This window comes from Triticum dicoccoides, chromosome 6A, assembly GCF_002162155.2.
Source record: "Triticum dicoccoides isolate Atlit2015 ecotype Zavitan chromosome 6A, WEW_v2.0, whole genome shotgun sequence".
Lineage (NCBI taxonomy): Eukaryota > Viridiplantae > Streptophyta > Magnoliopsida > Poales > Poaceae > Triticum > Triticum dicoccoides.
The window spans coordinates 164,559,980-164,574,649 of record NC_041390.1 but is presented as its reverse complement, the minus strand read 5'-3'; the positions used below and the strand labels follow the sequence as shown (position 1 = coordinate 164,574,649).

The 14,670-nt window shown below is 48.0% G+C and overlaps 1 protein-coding gene across 2 annotated transcripts; it reads left to right on the top strand.

Moving 5' to 3' along the window:
* The first annotated feature begins 7,683 nt into the window (after positions 1 to 7,683).
* Positions 7,684 to 14,670, top strand: LOC119316440 (phosphatase IMPL1, chloroplastic-like). Of its 2 annotated transcripts, XM_037590761.1 has the most exons (16): positions 7,684 to 7,979; positions 8,472 to 8,539; positions 8,669 to 8,802; positions 9,185 to 9,273; positions 9,370 to 9,427; positions 9,523 to 9,575; positions 9,776 to 9,874; positions 10,004 to 10,117; positions 10,564 to 10,669; positions 11,839 to 11,962; positions 12,229 to 12,455; positions 12,602 to 12,834; positions 12,937 to 13,186; positions 13,264 to 13,409; positions 13,521 to 13,851; positions 13,940 to 14,670. In XM_037590761.1, exons 1-16 carry the CDS (start codon positions 7,722 to 7,724, stop codon positions 14,518 to 14,520), a joined length of 2,871 nt encoding a protein of 956 aa, XP_037446658.1. In that variant the 5' UTR covers positions 7,684 to 7,721; the 3' UTR covers positions 14,521 to 14,670. The 2 variants fall into 2 exon arrangements, with proteins under 2 accessions (XP_037446658.1, XP_037446656.1); XM_037590759.1 differs by lacking the exons at positions 11,839 to 11,962; positions 12,229 to 12,455; positions 12,602 to 12,834; ... (2 more) ...; positions 13,521 to 13,851; positions 13,940 to 14,670 and adding an exon at positions 10,978 to 11,467 and having other exon boundaries at positions 7,696 to 7,979; positions 10,564 to 10,665.

Sequence of the window (14,670 nt, the reverse complement as noted above, 5' to 3'; positions counted from 1 at the left end):
GGAAGGGGATCTAGGGCGAGGGAGAGGGCGAGGGAGAGGGAAGGCGAGGAGAGGGCGAGGGAGGGAGAGGGCGAGGGCGAGGGCGAGCAGTGGGTCAGGGCAGCGGCGGCGGCGGCGGTGGATCGAGAGGGAGAGGGAACTGGCGAGGGGGAGAGGGAAGGGGGGATCGGGCGAAGGGGGAGAGGGAAGGGGGGATCGGGCACAATACTAATGGCGCACCTCACCGTGGTGCGCCATCGCCATTAGTATTTTTTTTATTTCAACTCGAGCCAACAGGTTATGTACCACCAGAACTGATGCACATCAAGTCCCCTCTACTAGCTCGACTGGTCAGCAGCCAGTTCTCACACCAGGAGGTCCTGGGTTCGACTCCCAGGCTCCACAAATTTTTTTTAGCATTTAAAAAGCTGTTTGATACTTATTTGTGTTTAAATATGTTCAAACTTGTTTAAATAATAACAGTAATATTTTTTTATAAGACAGTAGCATTTAAAAAGCTGTTTGATACTTATTTTTTTTATAAGACGGTGCGCGGGGTGCGGGGGGTCGGCGACGGCAGTTGAGTAGGGGAACTTGTATGGTACCTATGAGGAGGCATATTCTTATGCCCCTAGAATGCTTCATCAAATAGCAAGTGTTAATAGGGGGACTCAAGTTTGGTGGAGAGAATGTCCAAACCCAATGAACCCGGGTGAGCTAATCCTGGACCGCTTATTCTGGGCATTCGCCCAGACTATACAAGCCTTCAGGCACTGTCGCCCGGTATTATCAGTTGATGGTACCTTTCTCACTGGAAAGTACAAGGGCACACTATTGGTGGCGATTGCAGCGGATGCAAATAATCAGCTTCTTCCTATTGCATATGCATTGGTCGAGAGCGAGAACAAAGATAGCTGGTTGTGGTTCCTGAGCTGCGTGAAAATTGGTGTCTTGAAAGAGCGTAAAGGTGTTTGCATCATCTCTAATCACAACACTGGATTATTAAGCGCTCTTGAAATAATTAAGGCGTCGGAAGAAGAGTGGGGCTGGCCCGATCTAGAGGGAAGGTGGTGCATGAGGCATTTGGCAGCAAACTTTTACTCCAAATTCAAAAACAAGGATTGGTTCAAGTTATTCAAGAGGATGTGCATGCAAAAAACTGAAGCCAAAATGAATGCAATCTGGGCAGGTATCAATGGTGAGATCGACCGCGCGGCCTTGCCACAGAGAGAAGACCGGAGGGGTCGTAGGACGCCCATAAATTTGAGCCAGTGGATCCGCGAGAATTACCCTCATTTGGACAAGTGGGCGCAGGCTCATGACACCGGGGCTCATGGAATAATGACCAGCAACATGTCAGAGGTGTACAATGGTGTTCTTAAAGGGATGCGAGCACTGCCTATCACAACCCTAATTAAAGAAACTTGGAACCGGACACTGTCATACTTTGCAGACAGGGTCACCGTCGCCAAAGCACAAGTTGAATTGAACAAGCCATGGTCCGAGAATATGCAAAGACATCTGGACGAGAAAGCAAAGAGGTCCCAAAGTCATGGCTGCAGGAAAGTGGACGCACTTAGGAATAAGTGGGAGGTCAATGTGCGAGCCAAGTACGTTAAGGGTCACCACAGAGGATCAAAAAAGCAAGCTGTCACCCTTGGCTCAACCTCCTATGAGTGCACTTGTAACAAGCCCAAGCTTGAGGGCTACCCTTACAGTCATGTGCTCCGGGCGGCTGCTGATCAAAAAATTAGCATCGAGCCATACATATCGCCGTACTTCAACATGTACAATCTGTACAACACTTGGAACGGTGAGTTCTGGGCTTGGGGCATTGATATGAACTACAAAATGTTGTGGTCAGATGGGCCGAAATGGGTTCCGAACGCTGACTTGATGAGAACCGCAAAGGGACGATGTCAGTCTAGGCGTCATCGCAATGACATGGACCATAGCCAGATGGGAGAACCAAGGCGATGCCGCGTTTGCAGGTGTCCTGGACATTCACGCAGAGACTGCCCGTATCGAGCCAACAACAACACATGATGTTGATATATATGTACTCGCCATGTCTATTTATATTTCTACTCGTTATGTGTACTTATATTAAATTTAAATTGAATCTCTTTATATTATTGTACTCCTAATGTTAACTTCAGATAATTAATGTAAATCATATCTCTTTGTATTTTTAAGTTAATTTTGATTTGCGTTTGTATTTCTATCTTCCTCGTAATTTATATTTGTATGTTTGTGTGCAGGTTATGGGTGAAGTGCCAGTGCTTTTGCAGGAGCCCCATGACGCCGGCCACCGTTGCCACCTATTTTTGAAACCAAATACTAAGCATGAATATCGGCCTTTCAGACTTCGAACCATAAAGAAAACATGGCCAATACACAATTCTTTCCTTGCTCACCTTGACGCTTATGGACTACAAGGTTTTGCTAGGCTCACATCATGCGACGACCAAGTACGTTCGGACCCATCCCTTTTGACATCCCTCGTTGACCGATGGAGACCTGAAACCCACACCTTTCACTTTCATTTTGGGGAGCTTGCACCTACACTGAAAGATGTTTCTATGATCACTGCTCTACCAATTAGAGGTGAGCTGGTAGTCTCTCCACGAGTGTCTCCATCTTGGGCATTAGATATAGCAGCCCGTCTTGGAATGGAAATGCCAGAATCACAATGTTCTGGTAATCCTCGGGGCATCCCACTCGTCTGGCTTCACGATAACTTTTGTAATTTATCTAGCTTCGCCAATGAGGAGACGAGAAAAAGACATCTGTTTGCGTATTTGTTGTGGCTCCTCGGGAATCTATTTCCAAATTCACATGAGGACGTTGTTGTCCCTGGTCTCATCTACATTGCAGAGAATATGGTAGATGAACCTTTACCCGAGCAGCCAAAATACAGCTTCGGTTCTGCCATGCTATCTCATACATACAGAGGCTTGTGTGATGCCACGCAAAAACCTCTTTCGCACAAAAAGTTTCATTACTTTGTGTCGCCTATGAGTTTCTACAGTTGTGGTCCTGAGAATACCTCCTTGTAGAACGACCTCGTATAGTACAACCCGTATACCCATACAACTTTAGCGAGGGTGCCAGCGCAACTATGGCCACCAGGTGGACAAAGGCACGGAAACGTTGGTCTCCAGATATTGCGAAAAATTGTTACCCTATGTACCACCAGCAGTTTGAGATACTTGATGAGGCAGAAGTCACATGGAACCCGTGGACTCAGGACCAGCTACAAATGGTCTTTGATGCTCGACACTTCACACCAGGCATGTTGACCGATAGTGCATTCTAGCTGACTCGTTGCAACTTATTGTTCCTCTGGTGTGTTGAGCCTTACAACCAGAGCGTGTAATGAGACAGTTCAGTCTCTATCAAGAAATTCCACCACCTTTTCCCAGACGTATCGATGAGGAAACACATAAGTAAGATGTGATATCCCTAAATAGTTAGTGTCATTTTTAATTTACTAAACTCACACTTTGTTACATAATTTGCAGGCTAACCAATATGGGCAGGGGTTGGAGTTTATACGATTGGAGGGAAGAGAACATTGAATGGGTACACAAGTGGGAAAATGAAGCGCTAGCAGATATAGTGCATCAACTTAGATATATTTTATTTATATTATTTTATGTATATTATTTTATTACGATGATCATACGATGCGTGAAGATGCTTTGCTTTCATCACAATGGTTTATGTAATTATTTAATTTTGCAGACCATACGATGGAAGTACAGATCAAGCGTATAAGCAGTGGTACTGCATGAACACACGTGCTAGCCTGGCCAGTCAGCCAGCTACTATACCAACACATCTCACACAAGAGGAGCAGGCGCGGAGACATGTTGAGCTGCATGCAGCTTACTATCGTGACCAGATGGTAATCACTTGTAACTTTTTTAGGTCCATCATTTCATAATCATTTGAACTAAATAACATCCAAATATTGTTCAGCTTCAAAATTGCAACGAAGTAGGGCAGATGGCTATGGATAGCATGCCGGCCCAGGGCCCATCTCGCAAGACATTCCAGAAACGTTTTCAACAATACGTGGCAAAGAAGTTCAGATGCGGTAGAGGCGACGACGTTGTCACTGGAGCATACAACATGCCGGTAGCGAGGTCAGCCAGACCGAATGCAGCGCCGTCGTCCAGACCGAGCGAGGCGCGTACGAGCCATGGGCAGTGCGGGGAGGGTCCGAGTACTAGAATGACATTGCCACGACATGACTCATCTCTGCCCCTGCATCGCTCTTCTTCGATGCAGCTTCGTCAGGGGGCAGACATCTCAGGACCATGGCACGGGCTTGGATTTGATGCCCGAGCAGTTTCTTTCCCCTAACCCATATGCATACATAGGATATGATGCATACACCCAAGGTGAGGGATCTCAGCTGTATCTCTCCATGTGAGGGATCTCCATGCCTGAGGAGACTCGTGTACCAGATTTAAACCAGCACCACGTACAATGGCCAGACAATATAGGAGAGGGATCTGATTAGGTAGGTATGTTTACATTTTAATGCATTTACAATGATATCATATATTATCCTCTAACAGTTTGTTTACAATGTTTCTATGTGCAGGACATACCTGATGTTAATTGGGGCGATGAGAACACCCAACGTGGCGTCAACACAGGCCTCCGGGGAGCATCACATGATCATGGCGTCAACACAGGCCTCCTGGGAGCATCACATGATCATGGCGACACGGTTACATCATTAGTTACAGAGTTCTTCGGAGGGGACGTTATTGGCCCATCTTTTATCCCCGCGGAGTCACAACCATACGCTTACAATTACGCTTCAGGTTCGCAACAAGGATTCGCGACTCCACCACCTACGCAGGACTCGCAGACACATGAAGCCGAATTGGAGTACGGTCGCGGTCTTCGTGTAACTCGGCCACCTAATCGCTTGTCGCCTTCCGGTCGTAAGGAAAGGCCAGGTGGTCGTCGTAAAGTAGGGTGATTCATCTATCCACATGCGCGACCCATTGTATCTACATATGTCTGTATCAGACTTTTCGATTTGAACATCTATGTATGCTGAAATAAAAATGCACCAGTCAGGAACAATTTTTCCCGCCTATATCTCCCGCCATACTATCCCGCTCCACTCTTTTGCTTATGTTAGGCCGAAATGATTTTTTTTTAATTTTGGCTGATGAATACTGTGCAACCATTGCCCATCTTAGACATTGAATAAAATATATTATCAGGCAACGCTTTCCCCTCAATATTTTCCCGTCAACGCTTTCCCTCCATATGTTCCCGCCACCCGTTTCCCGCCAACCCCTTCCCGCCATATGTTCCCGTCAACCCTTTCCCGCCAATACCGCAGTCATTCTTTCCCGCCATTTTCTCCTCTCTACCTATAAAACCCCCTTCAGACGGAGGTTGATAAGCATTCGAGTGTAGTGTAGGCGAGATGTCCCATTATCCTTTCGATTGTAGTTTTCACCCTGGGATGAGCAGCACTCTTCTGAGGCTAGCTACCGATTTCAGGATGGACAATAGGATAGTTCCATGGGACGAACTCACCGGTAGTGACACCATAATGAATGAGTTGGATCACCAATTACGTAGGTCTGGGTGGCCTGAAAGAACCTATGAGGAAGTACGCAAAGAACTTCTTAGGTTGAATGCAAGGTGGAAGAAGGTAGTGGAGCCGAAGAGTGAAACTTTTAGAAGGACCGCAGAAAAGCATCCATTTTTATGGACTGAGGAGAGCGAGGACAAAGATGATATCTTCATGCCGCCGCTTCCGGGTTCTGCATCGTCAAAGGGCAAGAGTTCTGCATCGTCCAAGGGCAAGAGTACTGCATCCTCGAAGGGCAACAGTTCTTCATCGTCCAAGGGTAAGAGTTCTGCATCCTCGAAGGGCAAGATTTCTGCATCGACGGAGGATGACGATGATGACTTCATGTAGTTTTTAAGTTGTATTCCAGTTGTACCATTTAATTCAGATGTACTTGCATTATTAGTTTGTACTCTCTTATTGTAAGGCATTATGTTCTATCTTAATTTCACTTTGTAGTTGTTGCACGATGTTCGATAATTAGTGGAGGGAAAGAAAATGCCACTACTTTATTCTAAAACTATATTTTTTTCCATCACGACAAGGTACAACTGAAAATAAGATACAACATGACAAGGTACAACTGAAAATAAGATACATCATAGAATTTAAATAAAGCTACATTTAACTACTGAAATAAAGCTATATTAAACTGCAGAAATAAAGATACAAATAATTGCGAAATTTAAAATACTACCATAGGAATCTACTGAGTCCAACGTGGATATTTTCCTTTTCCATCGCGAGCTTCTTCTGCTGTCTTGGCCTGACGTGCCCGTTCTTTCTTTCTCTGCCTCTCCGCCTCACGAGCCTCCTTTCGCTGTCGTTCCGGCTCCTCCATGCGACGAGCCTCTTCCCTGTTTTTCTTTCCTAAATCCTGAAAAAACCGGTGTTGCTCCACATAGTATTCTTTTAACTCTCTCTCTTGCTCTGCTTTCTCCTCAGCTTCCGCCTTCTCGCGTCGCTCTTCCGCATAGAAACTATTCCACGCACGGCGACTTCTTTCACGAATCTCAGTCACTGCCCAAGCCGGCATCTCCGTGTCAATCCAACGATAGTACATGCACATAGGCGGAGGAGACTACAACAAGAAACCAGGATGTTATTAAAGAATCTATCAAAATACCAACAATATCTATTTATGATGGTTAAAGCATACCGGAGGCTTGTCGTACTCTGAAATAGCTATGGGTGGATCTTCCTCATAATTGGTGCACATGAAAAACTTCATGCCCAACCAATCTGAAAAATCCGTAACCTCCTTCACCTTGCAAAGATCGCCACACCAACACCGCAGGACTGCCACCCCCGGAGGCAAACTTGCATTCTTCATTTTCCTCGGCCTAATGCTTTGATCCGAGCAAGGCAAACTCATACCGACTGAAAATATGTGTTACACACTTTGCGCAGTGCCGATTTCGAGGATGGCTGGACGAGAGCCTCGGTGTCTCCTTTTATAAGCTCAGACGATAAATGATGGCCAGAAAATTAAGCGGGGATATTTAGGATCCCTGTAGTGTCGGCACAATAGCTTCCCGCAGCATCGGATTCCCAGTGCCATCGCATCCGCTGAGGCAAAAGAAGCAAAGGCAGGACTGATTCCCGGGCGAAAGAACCAAAAGCGTCCATATTCCCGCGCGTCGGAGTCACCGCCATCAGTGTCGCTGTCGCGCCTCGGAATCAGCGTCGTTTGCGCACTGTTGCGCGTGCAGCAGCACAACACATGCCGCCTCGGCTGGTGGCGGCGTGGCCCACCTATTGGGCCTGCGCGCAGCAGGCCGTGTCGGCCGGGGAGGGACAGCGGCAGGGCTGCCGCCTCAGCCGGTGGCGGCCGGGCCCACCTGGCGCGGCCCGTTCCGTCGCGGCACGCTGCACTGTACGAAGGCCGTTGTGCCCCGCGCGGCCGCCTCCTGCGGTGGCGGCAGGGCCCGCCGCCTCATGGCGTGGCGGCAGGTGACACGTGTCGCCTGCCGCGCATGCCGCCACTAGTGAGGGGGTCTCTTTTGTTAATTTCGTTCGTAGGGGGTCTCTTTTGGCAATTCCAGTGGGCAGAGGGTCTCTTTCGACAAAAAATCGAAGCGCAGCGGGAGGAAAACAACAGGAAGACATCAAACCCTTTCTCTCAGCACCAATGGCACGGTATCTTCTCCCTTCCTCCACCACCGCCGCCTCCTCGCTCCCGAGGAATGCCAGGGCCTCGCCGGCGCCGATCCTCGCCCTCCGCGCGCTCGCCTCCAGGTCCAAGCACGCGCGCTCTCTCATGGCGGTGGCGTCGGACCAGCCCGCCGCACCCAGCAAGTACCCGAAGATGGCCGCTCCCACCACCGGCCCGGTTCCCGCCGACGAGCTGCTCGGCGTCATCAAGGCCGCCGCCAAGGCAGGCGCCGAGGTGCGTTTGCGATTTCCCCTTTTCTCGTCGGCGCCCCCTTGGTGTGGTGGGGTTGACTCCGCTAGACGATTGCAGGTTCTGCGGCTTCTGCCCGTGGTACGATCCGTAGATTGAATTGCTTGCTCCCATTATAGCGACGATTGCGCTGCCACTTAGTTTCAAAGAAAGAAATGCTAGTCGTGCAGTTGAATTGGCAGGTGCTGCCGTGCTGGTTAATGTGCTGCCAACTACTGGTTTAATTTGTTTCCGGGGATAAATTTGACAAATAGTTCTGCTAACCAGGAGAGGATAAACATATGGGGTATAGCACGACGCTTTATGGGTTGCATAACTCATCACATTTGAAGTGCCCAGTTCCTCATTTTCGTAAGAGGGGCTGTGGTACTTGAGTACTTCCATTCCATGCCCTTGTGCAAGTTCCTCGCATCCTCCTCGTTCCAGTTTTGATGAATAAATTCTCAGCCAGTTTTCCTTGTCTTCCATCCGTTTTAGGTTGTGATGGAAGCTGTTAATAAGCCGCGTAATATCCAATACAAAGGGGTTGCAGACTTGGTGACAGAGTAAGAATGCTTCTCATGTATACTCTTATTTTTGCATATGCTGTTGATTTCACCGGTGTATGAACGCGGACCTTAAATTTATGCATGTGTTCTCACTTGGTGAATTTATTGTTCCATCCTTCTGTTCAGCACAGATAAGCTGAGTGAATCAGTCATTCTTGAAGTCGTCACCAAGAATTTCAAAGACCACCTCATACTTGGGGAGGAAGGTGGCCTTATTGGAGATTCTTTGTCAGAGTATCTCTGGTGCATTGATCCTTTAGGTTTGGCTCCTTTATTAATACTTACCATACAATCATTCCTGTAGTGGGCTTAACTGGGATTTTTCTATCATGAACAACCATCGTTTATAGAATTGGATGAATAAATTCCTGTAGTGTTTCCTTGATTCTGAGGATTGCTTTATTTTTCGGACATAAGCTGTGCACTCACTATGGGTTAGTCTGTTTCACTGATTTGGAAGGTGACAATTCTACGTAGATTGCTAAGCAATAGAATGATTTATGACTGGCACCTAATTTCACTGAGGCATTCTTTGAGCCATTTTGACTAGAGAATATGTAATACAATCTTTATGTTTCAATTTAATTCATTTTCATGATCTTCTTCATAAACGATCCAATATAATGAGTTCCTCTTGTTTAGATGGAACAACAAACTTTGCACATGGTTACCCCAGCTTTTCTGTATCCATTGGCGTTCTATTCCGAGGCAAGCCTGCTGCTGCCACTGTGGTATGTGTATGCATGTATCATTCTTGAACCGTATGATTATGGAGGTCTTAGAAATAGTTTCTCTCTGTACTCACATATTATTGCCATCTCATTTAGGTGGAATTTTGTGGTGGGCCTATGTGCTGGAACACTCGTACAATTTCTGCATCTTCTGGTAGGATCTTTGATCAATAATTGGCATGCTTCTTATTCTGGTTCTGGAATATACCATGACATTAGTTTTTAAGGCTCTGTTTGCTCCTTGAACAGGAAAAGGTGCTTATTGTAATGGGCAAAAGATTCATGTCAGTCCAACAGAAAAGGTAACCTATTTCTCTTATTCAACTGTACAAGTAAGGATACGTGCACACCTGTGTGTACCTGCCATGAAAACCTTCCAGTGATCATACTCAATGTATCTGTTCATTAAAGTATTTCAGGATGCAATTATAATTCATGTAATATAAATAGTTCGTGCAGCAGATACGGATTTATAATATATTATCTTTAATTGATTCTCTAGGTGGAACAATCTCTTCTGGTTACTGGGTTTGGATATGAACATGATGATGCATGGCTGACCAATATAAATTTGTTCAAGGAATTTACTGATGTTAGCAGGGTAAGTGAATCCTCCCCTGATTAAAATGGTATTACCATGGGTTCAGTAACAAGGAAACCAAACACCGCCCACTTTTCTTCTTTATGATGTTTCTTTAATCCTTCTTTTTTAAAACGTACTTGCTTTCAGGGAGTACGAAGGCTAGGCTCTGCTGCTGCTGATATGTCCCATGTTGGTCTAGGCATTACCGAAGCCTACTGGGAATATCGGCTTAAGCCGTGGGACATGGCTGCTGGTGTTCTGGTAATCCTTTTTACCCCATGGAATCAGAGTTGCTAAATAATCATCAGTCTGGTAGAAAGTGGGACTGGCTTATTTGCTTATTTTCAAACCTTACCATCTTTTCATTCAGATAATCTTTTCTCATGTTTACGTCTGTATTCTCATTATTTGGGTTGAAATTTTAATAGAGTTAATCTTATCTTAAGGGTATCATTGAGCAGTTCTGAACTAATCTTTGGAAGCAAATTTTATGTAATCAAATCTTGAATTCTCATAGTAAAAGGTATCAGAGTGATGTGTATATTCTGAAATGTATTTATCTAGCAGTCTTAATTTCAGTTAGATAAATTTCTACTCATTGATCCTGGATGGCTTCTTCTTTTTTCCTTCTCTATGCAACTCTTTAATCTTTACTCTGTGGAGTTTGCCAGTATAATTATTTGATGAATGTAGTCATTTTTCAACAGATAGTTGAAGAAGCTGGCGGGGTAGTGACACGCATGGATGGTGGAGAGTTTACAGTCTTTGATCGTTCTGTTCTTGTTTCCAATGGCACTGTTCATGATCAGGTCAGTTTTTAAAAAATAGCTTCTTCTCTTATTTGCTGAAAATCACCTCCTCTAATGGTATTACAATACCAATATACCATACTAATAATATTTCAAGCATTGATGGTTATATCCCCAAAGGCAAAGGGTCAATCTGAAAAACTTAAAAGAGTCCACATTAGACGATGCATCATACTAGGGGATCTCCAAGCTTAGGGTGTTTGTGTTGTTGGCGTATGCTGTATGGATTACCTAGAGCAATGATAATTCCGCTGTGTTGTTTCTTGGAGAAATTGTATTGGGGGGATGATGAATCATATTACTCAATTGCAGCTTTTGGAGCGGATCCGGCCTGCTACTGAAGACCTTAAGAAGAAAGGAATTGATTTCTCCAGGTGGTTCAAGCCTGACAATTACCCTACTGACTTTTGAATCACGCAGCCCTTCAGCTACTTGGTTCTCTGTCAAGCGACCATGCACTTACACTGACAATACATTTCAAGGCCCTCCGACCAAACGGATCGAAAATTAAAGCCAAACTTTACTGAAGGGGTAGAGCTCGAATGAGATCCTCACTGGATTCCTTTTTGCTTTGATGATAGAATGTATCAGAAAGAAAAGAGTGTTGTATCGTATGCATGGTCTCTGCCGGTTGTACTTGGGAAAGATATAACTTCCAATTTTGTTAATCATGGATAATAGCAAGGCTTCCAACAAGACATACAATGGTGTGCCGTGGAACTTGGTGCTTTTGCCGTTTCTCCATGTAAGCCCAATCCTGGGGGAGAAATGTGATGTCATCGTCCTTTCTTTTTTTATTTCAGCACGACTGGTTTCTTCCTCCTATCCTATAGTTGTATGAAACTAAGCTGGTGGGTACAGATGAGCTGCAAATGCGCGAGATAACCGTGGATTTACCTCCAATAAACCTCTTAGTTTTGCATTGGGCATATTGACATGTGTATCAGAATTCAGAAACGCAGCAGAAAAGTTTCTACAGATATTTGGTTAGCCCAGTAACAGAGCACTGCCGCTGCCCGGTGCATCCCAGCGCAACAGCCGGGTTTTATTTGCCTTCTGGATAAGACAGCACGGATGGATGATAGATCATGTGAGGCTCAAATGGCACACTAGAACTAGATAGAACAACCCAAAGGGAAATATCTTGTGTTCCAGCATTTTTCCTCTTGCGAGTGCAGCCCATGCTCCTCGTTCCTCCACAACTATCAGAAACAGAAGCGACCACAAGCTCGACGATATCTGTCCCTTGGGAGAACTGCAAGTTTGCCTCTGAAGACCTTCACCCTGTGCTCATCATGTAAGTCACACTTTCTACCTTCCTAAATTCTTCTGACCTTTTTATTCCCATGCTCACCCAGTTTTGCCCGATTCAGGCAATTGCAGTTGCATTTGGCCTGTGTTCTGCATGACAATTCAGTGGCAATTCTTTAACTGTTTCTTCTCTGAATGTTTTGACTGCAAAACTTCTCAAACAACACACTAGTTCACTCTGCTTTTCCCATGTGAACTTGGTTTGCAGTTGGAACTGACATCTCTTCCCTTCCTCCACCGTATGAATTTCAGGTTAAGGATACAGGCTCCGTTGCATTATCATCCGATGACCGCCGGACCAAGATGGGGCATCTGCGCCTGCGGGAACATTCAGCAAGGAACTTCTTCCCTGCACGACGCCGAGGTGAATTCCTCTAGATACGGCGAAAGGAAGGGGAACCGGAAACACCCGGGCGCCTACATTGACAAAGATGGTGAAGCGCGGACCTTCGACCGGAAGAAAATATCGCGGAAAAGAGGTAAAAATCCTACCTTCACCGGTTCCCCTCGTTTTGCTTGGTTTACACCTGCACTAAAGTTCAGCAAAGGAGGGGCATCTGCTTGGCGAGTGCCATCGTTTCCTGCCGTTGAAATGGTTTTACAGCTTCAAGTCTCATGCATGCAGGGGGCGCAATGAGAGGCCGCGGCTGGAAGTACGGCTCCGGGTTCGTGGACGGCGTCTTCCCGGTGCTCAGCCCCATGGCGCAGGACATCCTGGAGCTCGTGCAGAAGGGTACAGACGCCGCCAAGGTCTGGGAGGCGCTGGACAGCGTCCCTCCCACGCACGCCCTGTGGGACGACGTCCTCAACGTCGCCGTCCAGCTCCGCCTGAGCCGGCAGTGGGATCCCGTCATCTCAGTAGGTTCCCCCAAAACCCCGCACGCCGCGCTCGGTTTCTTCAGTTGAAGCTCTGATGGACGACATTTCGACGGTGTGATTCCTCAGAGAGTGTCTCATTAGGTCTGCGAGTGGATCGTGCACCGGAGCTCCTTCCGCCCGGACGTGGTCTGCTACAACCTGCTCATCGACGCGTACGGCCGGCGGCGGCGGCTGGGCAAGGCGGAGGCCATGTACGCGGCGCTGCTGGAGGCCCGGTGCGTGCCGACGGAGGACACCTACGCCCTCCTCCTGCGCGCCTACTGCAACGCCGGGTCGCTGCACCGGGCCGAGGGCGTCATCTCCGAGATGCGGGAGCACGGCATCCCTCCGAGTAAGAAAGTCTCATTCAGGTCAGGACAATGCAGGCACTCACACCGACAGACAGATTCATGGTGGTGTTCTCTCCAGGCGCGACCGTGTACAACGCGTACCTCGATGGGCTGCTCAAGGCGAGGTGCTCCGAGAAGGCGGTGGAGGTGTACGAGAGGATGAAGCGGGAGCGGTGCCGGACCAACACGGAGACGTACACCCTCATGATCAATGTCTACGGGAAGGCACGTCAGGCAACTTTTTCGCTATGGAAATGTCTTCATCACCTGACTGAAAAAAGTGTGTTGTTTTCGATGATCACCATTCTTGAGAACTTGTTCTTGTGTCAATTGCAGTCGAAGCAGCCGATGTCGGCGATGAAGGTGTTCAAGGAGATGCAGTCGCTGGGGTGCAAGGCCAACATCTGCACCTACACGGCGCTGGTGAACGCGTTCGCCAGGGAAGGGCTGTGCGAGAAGGCCGAGGAGGTGTTCGAGGAGATGCAGCAGGCCGGGCACGAGCCCGACGTCTACGCCTACAACGCCCTCATGGAGGCCTACAGCCGCGCAGGGTTCCCGCAGGCCGCCTCGGAGATCTTCTCCCTGATGCAGCACATGGGGTGCGAGCCCGACAGAGCTTCCTACAACATCCTGGTGGACGCCTACGGGAGAGCCGGCCTCCACCGAGGTACGTACGTCAATCATCAACTCCTCGAACGCCGGCTGCTCCGACGAGGTGCCGAGCCTGACAGCCATGGGGTTTTTGATGGACGCAGAGGCGGAGGCGGTGTTCGAGTCGCTGAAGCGGCAGGGGATGGCGCCGACGATGAAGTCGCACATGCTGCTGCTGGCGGCGCACGCCCGGTCCGGCAACGTGGCGCGGTGCGAGGAGGTGATGGCGCAGCTGCACAAGTCGGGGCTCGCCCCGGACACCTTCGCGCTCAACGCCATGCTCAACGCCTACGGCCGCGCCGGCCGCCTCGGCGACATGGAGCGGCTGCTCGCCGCCATGGAACGCCGGGGGACGAGCGACGTGGGCACGTACAACGTGGCGGTGAACGCCTACGGCCGCGCCGGGTACCTGGAGCGGATGGAGGCGGCGTTCGCGTCGCTGGAGCGGCGGGGCCTCGCCGCCGACGTGGTGACCTGGACGTCCCGCATGGGCGCCTACGCCAGGAAGAAGGAGTACCGGCGGTGCCTCGAGATCTTCGAGGAGATGGTGGACGCCGGGTGCTACCCGGACGCCGGGACCGCCAAGGTGCTCGTCGCGGCCTGCTCTGACGAGCGGCAGGTGGAGCAGGTCACCGCCATCGTCAGGTCCATGCACAAGGAGGCCAAGACCTTGTTCACCATATGACAAAGTGTGAAGAAAATCTTGTGTTAATTAGTTAATGTAGACTTAGATAAAGATTAATCATTCATGGATTGTTTATCTTACGAAATCTTGTTCTTTTACGAATCTAAAATGAATTGATATGAAAAGTATTTACAAGTTTGATTCAGCAAA

Bases quoted from the DNA above. Each gene is read 5' to 3' on its own strand.
- LOC119316440 (XM_037590761.1), top strand. From the start codon at position 7,722: ATGGCACGGTATCTTCTCCCTTCCTCCACCACCGCCGCCTCCTCGCTC. The intron at 10,670-11,838 runs GTTTTTAAAAAA...TCCTCTTGCGAG, and splicing joins CACTGTTCATGATCAGGTCA to TGCAGCCCATGCTCCTCGTT. The intron at 12,835-12,936 runs GTAGGTTCCCCC...GTGTCTCATTAG, and splicing joins AGTGGGATCCCGTCATCTCA to GTCTGCGAGTGGATCGTGCA.